This window comes from Pinus tabuliformis, chromosome J, assembly GCF_031772625.1.
Source record: "Pinus tabuliformis cultivar Carrire ecotype Pingquan chromosome J, CPIR1, whole genome shotgun sequence".
Classification (NCBI taxonomy): domain Eukaryota; kingdom Viridiplantae; phylum Streptophyta; class Pinopsida; order Pinales; family Pinaceae; genus Pinus; species Pinus tabuliformis.
In genome coordinates this window covers 917,493,674-917,502,528 of record NC_142295.1, presented here as the reverse complement: position 1 = coordinate 917,502,528, position 8,855 = coordinate 917,493,674, and the positions used below count along the sequence as shown (strand labels likewise).

Below are 8,855 nucleotides of genomic sequence, written 5' to 3'. Positions count from 1 at the left end.
ACAAAAAATCGGGCAAGAAAGAAACAACTCTCAAGACAAGTAGGGAGAAAGCCCCACTCAGCAACAAAAAAGTGAACTTGACAACCCGTCAAGCATCAACAGGTATGAGGATTCGAATACCACACAAAATAAATCTTCATTAACAACAAAGTAGATCTCTTATACTAAACTTCTTCTCCGTCTATCTTCAAGAGGACGAACACAATAGATTGCGAAGCTAAGACACCAATGTCCCAAGAACCAGAAGAGATGAAGGAGATGCAAGATAAAAGAATTTGGAAGACCGTAGAGAAAAAAAAGAAAGCTACAACATCAATCTCGCCAAGAAAGACGAGGAGCTAGACAATTAAAAACTAAGATGCAAGATAAAGGAATTTGGAAGACCGTAGAGAAAAAAAAGAAAGCTACAACATCAATCTCGCCAAGGAAGACGAGGAGCTAGACAATTAAAAACTAAGAAAATTATAGGTCCAATAGACCAATTTGGTCTCAGTGGACGTTAACCACTATCATCACCATCATCATCATCATAATCAACTCATATTCACATAATATTTAAGATTTTAACTACATACATTTATACTCTTTTCACTTATATCTTTTTTATTTTTTAAGATATGCTTTATATTTTTTTGGTTGGATAAATACTTAAAAAGAGATTTAAACTTGAATATTGCAATTTACATAAACTTCATAACAAGATAATAGCTAATTAAACTAGCAGCCAATTGACTTTATTTAGTTATATTTATGGAATATCATAATGTTAACCGCAGAAAATGAAATGCTGTTGTAATTAGCACCACGAGGGCAAGTGAGGTGCTGAAAATATCATACTTTGGCATACAGAGAGGAGTTGCCTTTATTTAGATAGTTATACATTTACTACGATAGGGTGTTGTTAACCGCAGAAGACGACGTTATAATTAGCACCAGAAGGGCAGGTGAAGGTGCTAGTGGCATCGTCCTTGGGATAGCTGTACGCCTGTGGGCACTGCCCCTTGAAGAATTCGGAATAGTTATTGGGAACACAGTTGTTGTCTGCGTAGGCTCCCGTGCAGCAGTATTGAGGGGTATTCAACTGCGCACAAGGACCGTTGCATCCATCTGTTACTTTCAATTCTGCAGGGCAGGCAGCAATTATGTCGTTCGTGCAACCTATTTTCTGACAGTTAGACGGAGTTGCACTGAGAGGGATATTGAAACCTTCAATCAAAGACATGTCATAGAAGTCTTGATTCTGGTACTGATTGAGCGCATATTCAAAAAGAGTTTGAGGAGGACTTCCATAGCCTTGACACTTGAGCAACCCCCGCAGTCACCGGTGTTGCACTTGCCTTGCCCGTTAGCGTCGAAGGAGCAGCCGGTACGACCCCAGATTCTCGCTTGCGTTGTTCCTGCGGCAACGTCGAAAGTCCAACTTTGGCCCTGCCCCAATGCTTGACCGCCGCCAGGACTTGCAGCGGCCCAAACTGTGTATGGGCATTGGTTCGTCACCACGAACGTCGCCCCTTCAGCACCTGCACTTGACCAAACAATATTTATGGCATATACAGTTGAATTTAACTCGATGGTATATTGGGGAATTTGATGGAGATATATAGTATAGTTATAAATTTGAATTTGGATAAAATTTGGTTAGATATATAAAAAAAAAAAAAAAAAAAAAAAAAAAAAAACCAAATTAATACTATAAAAATTGAGAGAATATATCTTATAAATACTAAAACATAATTTTTTTCAATTTAAAAAAAATATAAAAATAAACAATTATTATATTCAAAATTCAATTATGAAATTTATCATTTTTCTCAACTACAAAATTACTTTGTCTACCATATTTTAATGTAGAATTGAACATTCTAATGTACTTAACCTACCATACCATTAACAATGGCAAATTTTTAACATACAATTTACTATTTTCTATATGAGCTTTAACCGGCAAATTTACTTGCCATAACATTGGCAACATTAGTAAATTTTTAATATACAATTTTGTATCTTCTATATAAAATTTAACATGCATATTTACTTAAGATACCATTCACAAATGCAAGCTTACTGTACCATTTGCAACTGCAATTTCTTTTTACATGCAGTTTGCTGTTTTGTAACTTTTTTTTCAACATAAAAAATATTTGTTTTTCTTTTTTTAATATCCAATTAAGTGTACCTAACCGAATAAGCGAATTCACAACTTTTTTAGACCAATAAAACAGAACTTGGTAACTACGATATATACCATTAAACTTAATTTTATACTACAATATATACCATTAAACTTAATTTTATGGTATATTTTGGAATATAGTAGACCATGAAAACAAAGAAGTCAGTCAATTGCTTAAATTCCTTCTTAAAATCTTTGCTATCTAAATGAAAATTACACATTACTAATATAATCAATCCTATACACAGCAAATATAAAATATTTTAGAAATTTAGAATCAAAATAACAATTACACATGTATCAATATAATCAATCCTTTACACAGCAAACATACACATGCGTTAACCAATTAGTTAGGTTGTCATCTACTGAGATTACAATTTTGGGGGAAAGCGATCTTTCGTCATAATTTAGCCATTTGTTTTTGCCAAAGATCTAATTATAAGTGTTTAAATCATTTGTTGATTGTAGAATTAGATTTAATATATTTTTTTAAGATATAATGTAGTTTTTTCAAAATTTCTACTAAATTTTAATCAAAATTTTACGAGAATTTCCATTATTTACTGGAATTTCCATTATTTTCAAGACAAAATCTTACGAGAATTTCCATTATTTTCAAGACAAAATTATGACCTGATTAAATAATAAACTACCTAACCACCTGAAATAATTAACAATACGTTCTGCCGCCCAAAGTCCGCACAAATAATTAATCTTCTTCTAGAGTTTGAGTGTTTAGAGAGAGCAGCATCGATCAGCTTACCTTGCAGATAAACATTGATGGCGAATAATGTTAGTGTCACTGCGATCCAAATGGAACCTGCTAAACTATTTCTCCCCACCATTGTAACGGCCTGACAACAACTCAGAGACGGCTGGATCCAATTCAATGAAATAATTTGAATGCAGAGATGGAAAGCTTGAGGTGAGGAAAGGATGTTCAGAGGTTGTGTATATATAGGCTTTCCGTGCTGTCGAGGAGCACAAACCATGTGTTAAAAGTCGTTTATCCTTATCCTTTCACTGTGGAAAGAATAGCGAGCCGTGGTGTGGAATCTGAAACGTGTATGGCAGACAATCAGATTGAAGGTCCATGTGGTGAGAAAGAATAAAGGAGAATTGGATTTTAAAAATGTAACAGCCCGTCAAATTTGAATAATTCTGAAAATGCAACAGCCCATCAAATTTGAATAATTTTGATAATTATGTCTTTCCAGAAATTTAATTTAATTTAGGGTGGAGGTTCATCCTGAAAATAAAATATATAATTTAATATTTTGAAATATTCATAATAATATCTCATTTAATCCTGAGAAAATATGTTAAAATATTTATAATAAAATAATAATCATAATGGATCAAGCCCTGTCCTAGCTCAATGGGTTGCTGAGCTGTTTGGCACAAAAATCGCTCTGATGGGAGACGGGCTCTCATATCTGGGCTTCCATCTAAAAGCGAATGGATATCGCATCAGGGATTGGCAGTGGTTGATTGATCGTTTTTACAACAAAATCTCTAGATGGGAGATGCGCTTCCTTTCCTTAGCTGGCAGGCTAATTTTGGTTCAAGCTGTTCTCTCTCAAATGGCGGTTTATTGGGCGCACCTTTTCCTTCTTCCTTCATCTATTTCAAAAAAGATGACTTCTCTGGCAGCAAACTTCTTATGGGGCGGTCGTTCTATCCAGTCCAAGATTCACTTAGCAAAGATGGATTTAATATCAAAGCCGAAGAAGAAGGGCGGCTGGGGCCTTCTGAATATGACCTCTTTTGGGAAAGCTCTTCTCTGCAAATCGCTCATTAGAGGTATCTATGGTAAAAGCCAGTGGAGTAGCATCATAAATCAAAAATATCTCAAGGGGCGGAATATGGTCTTCTGGTTCAGAAGGAAGTCGTTGGGAATCAGGTCCGGCTCCATCATTTGGAAAAGTTTCAGAAAGCTTCAAACCTTCTTCTTAGGGAATCTAAAATGGACTCTCTCTTCCGGTTCTTGTGTCTTCATCGGCCTCGACCCAACGCTGCATAATTTGGAATCGTTGATCTCTCCAGATTTGGTCCTCTTCTTCCTTTCAAAAGGTCTCTTTACATGGAATAAGCTAATTCAGTCTTGGATTTCTCAAGCCCCAGTTTGGAAGAACGCAGATGATCTATCCATCCCCCCTTCTCTTCGTCCCTTATGGGTTTCGGCTGTCAACAGTTTCTCTAGCAAAGGAAGATTGCAATCGGGCTCTGCTGATGAACTCATCTGGTCCCTAGAGAAGCCTGCCCTTCTAACTTCTGTTAAAGACTTATATGCAGCCCTCTCTATTGATCGCCCGCCTCCCTCGCCCTTCTTTCCTCCCATTTTTTGGAAAGCCTCCTGCCTATCATCTTTTCTCCTGGCTTCTTTTCTCAAACAGAAATCTCTCTTGGGAGGTCTTGCAAAGAAAAGGCTGGCAGGGGCCGAGCCAATGTCAGATGTGCCGCATCAATGCTGAATCCAATCTACATATGTTCTTCCAATGTGGCGCTTCCTCCTCAATCTGGTACGTGCTGTCTTTAAACTATGGATTTTCTCACAGAGCTTTTTCTTCTGTTCAGGATGCCTTCCTCTGGTGGAGTGCGCAACGCCCCTCTTGGCGTTCTCTTTTTATCATCACCTGCTGGTTCCTTTGGAAGTGGAGGAACGATCATATTTTCCAGAATTCCTGTCTGCCTCTTGACTTCATTTTGATAAAAATCTCGGGATATATGCCTTCTGTGGATTAATTTCCGTCTTGGCATTTTATGTCTTTATCCTTCGTGGCATTTTTGTTTAAATCCAGACTCTTAATATCTTGATCTTGATGGTTCCTTCCTTCTGAAGATTCTGTAGTGCCATGCGCTCAATATTTTTGTTCTATCTCAGAGATTCATGCGGTGCTGATTCCATGACAGTAACAGGTCTCTGTATATTTTGCATCAAAGGCCTTATGCCTTCGCTTGTATCTGGACTTTTATATGCTCTTAATATAAATCATGAAGCTTTTTCTTTCTGAAAAAAAATAAATTATCTTTATATAAATATATTTAATAATATGATTGTGTTAATCTAAATAATATAAAATATATTTAAAAAGTTTTTTATATTTATGGTCTATCCACATTTATGAATCAATAATTAAATTAATCTAAATAAAAAAATATGAACTCTCACAAATCTGTAATTTAACCAATCAATCCATAACAAAAAAATTTCTCCGTCAATTTCCATGACGGTCGCTACTGGCGGCTGCCACACTCATGACTTTTATTGCCGTATCCCGTCTGGCATTCAACAAAGACGGGTCCATTTTTCCGAATATCCTAATTTTTCCGACTAAAGTCTTCCTCCTTTTTTTTTTATATTGGTCATCACACATCTTCTCTTAATCTTAATTCTTAAATCTTAAGGAAAACAAAACACTAGCCCACTAACGCCGCCATGCTGATGACTGGATGTTTCTACCGTGTCACGCCAGGTATTAAACCCGGAATGGTCGTATATGAATTTTGTAATCATAACATGCACTAAATTTTCGATCCTATATTGAATTAGTCATCATACATCGCACGATGCACAACATTTTCTCCAGCAGTACGGAGCAGTGATCAAATTCGAAGGTCAGGTCTTCATTTTATTTAGGATGGCACTTTCATAATGAAAAGCATAAAAAAACAATTTAATTGACAATAGTAAATTATTTTCAAATTTTTTTTTATTTTTTCACAAACAAAAAGATACTACTATGTCAAAATCTCGGCAAGGCCTATTTCCACCCCTATAGACCCATTAATACACCCTCTAAGGACATCGGTACATGGGAAGACTCTGCCCTCCTCTATTTACCAGTCCATCAGTTTCAGACGAACACTTTCTGGTTAATAGTTATGGAGCTGTTCATGATATGATCATCCATCTGGCTGTTTGTATTGATGGTCATTGAAACGCGGAGGCATGCGTAACATAGGCCCATCCATTCTTCTGATATTGATGGCCATGAAATGTCTTCATACGAAACACAAGACGCGAGCTCGATTGATGATAAATACTGTATACGAAATGATGTATCAGGTGGAATCAGTATTGTATGCATTAATACCATTTATTTATATTCAAATTCAAATTCGAAATTTGAACTTTGAACTTGTAAACCCGCCCCGCCCAAATTCGAAATTTGAACTTGTAAACTGCCCCGCCAATGTTTCAGGGCAAGTAGAAGCCTAAACCCAAGCCAACGCAGATTAAAATAGCAGTCTACCAGTAGATTGGTGGGATTTTCCTACAAGCAGCCAAAAGATTCGGTGGATTCTTTTCATTTTGAACCAGAAATGAATGGAATCAGCCCAGCGTGCAGAAGCGGAAAAGGCAGCCTCCCCTTCTCACGTTGTTCTATGCTCTAGCGTAGATGGGGGTGGCTTTGGACATTAATACCCTATTTTAATTAAATGGGACATTATCGTAAACAAATTCCCATGGAGCATTCACAAGAACTGGGACTGCTTAGGAGCTTGCAAATGTTTTCCCTCTTCGAAATGAATTATCATGTGCTAAATACTTTTCTTTCAATCTTACAAAGAATACTTCTTCACTATTTTTTACTTTATAGTGTAGAAAATAGTATGATTAGTGTTAATTTATAATAATTTTATGACTTTTTCTTAATTGGGTTTGCTAATTTATTTGTTTAAACTTTGTATTGTTAGGGGCTATTTCTACATCATTATCAAATATCTCAAGTCTAATTGTGTTGGAAATTTCCATAAACAGATTTACAAATACTTCACCTAGGTGACAATGAATTATCAGGTATTAAACATTTTCTCTTACTAGTAAGCAGTCTAATTTATTATTATTTTTATATAGTAGCAAAAAAACAAAGTTGGTGTCATTCACAATAATTTATTTATTAGAAGGTTCTTTGCTTACGGAGATTGGTAAACTTGCGATGGTTCAAGCTATAGATATATCTACCAATTATTTGGGTAGAATCATTCCAAGTACACTTGGAAGTTGCGTTGAACTATTTTGGTTGAATTTATCTCAAGACATCTCTCAAGACATCTTCAAAGGATCTATTCCAGATTCACTTGAAAATTTGCAGAGTCTTCTAAGCCTAGATCTCTCTTCCAACTCCTTGTCGAGTACAATACCAACTACTCTCATCAAATTAAAAATGCTTCAATATTTGTATTTATCTTTTAATAAGCTCATTGGGGAAATTCCAAAAGAATGATTTTTTGCAAATCAATCAATTACCATGTCCTTCAATGGAAATCCCAATCTTTGTGGACTAGATGTATTCCAGTCTGTCTATCCAACACAAAGAGGTCATCATGCAATCATGAAAAGAATACTATTGCTAGTGAGTGGAGCCATTATTTTTATACTATGTTGCCTCTTTTTAAGATTCCTACGGAGAAGGAATATGCATATACAAAACAATGATGTCACAAGAGATATTTTCCAAAAGTTAGAGCATCGAAGGATCTCTTATCAAGAGCTTCACATAATGACCAATGGCTTTGTTGAGGCCAACTTGCTGGGAACAAGTAGCTTCGGGTTAGTATATAAAGGAATTTTAAGTGATGACATTCTTCTTGGTGTGAAAGTTCTCAAATTTCAAAACGACTAGGGTGATAAGATTTTTAAAGCATAACTCAATGTCTTGCGAAAGGTTTGACATCAAAATCTAACGAGGATCATAACCTCATGCTCCAACCTCCATTTCAAAGGTTTAGTGTTTGAATTCATACCCAATGGAAGCTTAGAGAAGCATTTGTATCCTAGTAGAGATGACAACAATGACCAAGATGTGCGTAAATTGGGATTGAAAGCTCGATTAAACATTGCCATAGATGTGGCCCATGCCATGGAGTATCTTCATCATGATTCTTTTGTGCAAGTGGTGCATTGTGATATAAAACCTAGAAATGTACTTCCAGATGAATATATGTTAGGGCATGTAACAGATTTTGGTATTGCAAGATTAATTGGTGAAAGCTCTGCTAATTCACATGTTTCATCACTTGCTTTAAGAGGATCAATTGGCTACATTGCCCCAAGTATGTCTCTTTTAAACCTCTCTTTTATTTTCCCTTTTTCAAAACAATATTTGTATGGATTAATTAAGTAAAATCTAATCAAGCTTTCCTTTGTTGTAGAGTATGGATTGAGTGGGGCAGTTTCCACCCAAGGGGATGTTTATAGCTATGGAATTATTTTGTTAGAAATGCTTACCAAAAAACAACCAACTAGTAACATGTTTGTTGAAGACCTAAACTTGCACAATTGCGTGAACTTCACATTCCCAAATAAATTGAAGGATGTAATTGATAGCAGTCTTTTATGGAGCTGAGTTTGAAGGAAAAAATGTATGCACGTGCATAATTTCATTGCTACATATTGGCTTGCTTTGTTCAAATTTCTCACCAGAAGAAAGAACTATGAGAGTTGTGGCAAGGATATTGGAGAATATTAGAGAGGATTTAGTGGCAAATGTAGCTACTTCTAGGGGATTGAGCCCAAGCATATCCAATTTTCTTAGCAATACAAATGAAACAAAAAAGGATGCCCCTACATCAAATAGACAAGATCCCTTTACATTTTAACTTATGAAGTTAATAATAAAAAAATATTTTCAATCTTGTCATTGTTTTTACAACTAAAATATTTTTGCATTTT

The 8,855-nt window shown here is 35.7% G+C and overlaps 1 protein-coding gene and 1 pseudogene across 2 annotated transcripts; one reads left to right on the top strand and one right to left on the bottom strand.

Annotated features, from left to right (window-relative positions):
- Positions 1 to 712: 712 nt before the first annotated feature.
- LOC149229742 (pathogenesis-related thaumatin-like protein 3.3) lies at positions 713 to 3,106 on the bottom strand (annotated as a pseudogene). Its single transcript, XR_016247314.1, has 2 exons — positions 2,940 to 3,106; positions 713 to 1,520 (listed from the first exon to the last, which is right to left on the bottom strand). The product of XR_016247314.1 is annotated as a pathogenesis-related thaumatin-like protein 3.3 (transcript).
- A 707-nt stretch (positions 3,107 to 3,813) lies between these two features.
- Positions 3,814 to 4,650, top strand: LOC149229741 (uncharacterized). The gene has a single exon (XM_089381118.1). It carries the CDS (start codon positions 3,814 to 3,816, stop codon positions 4,648 to 4,650), a length of 837 nt encoding a protein of 278 aa, XP_089237244.1.
- Positions 4,651 to 8,855: the final 4,205 nt, after the last annotated feature.

Excerpts from the sequence above, each read along its gene's own strand:
- LOC149229741 (XM_089381118.1), top strand. The coding sequence starts at position 3,814 with ATGACTTCTCTGGCAGCAAACTTCTTATGGGGCGGTCGTTCTATCCAG.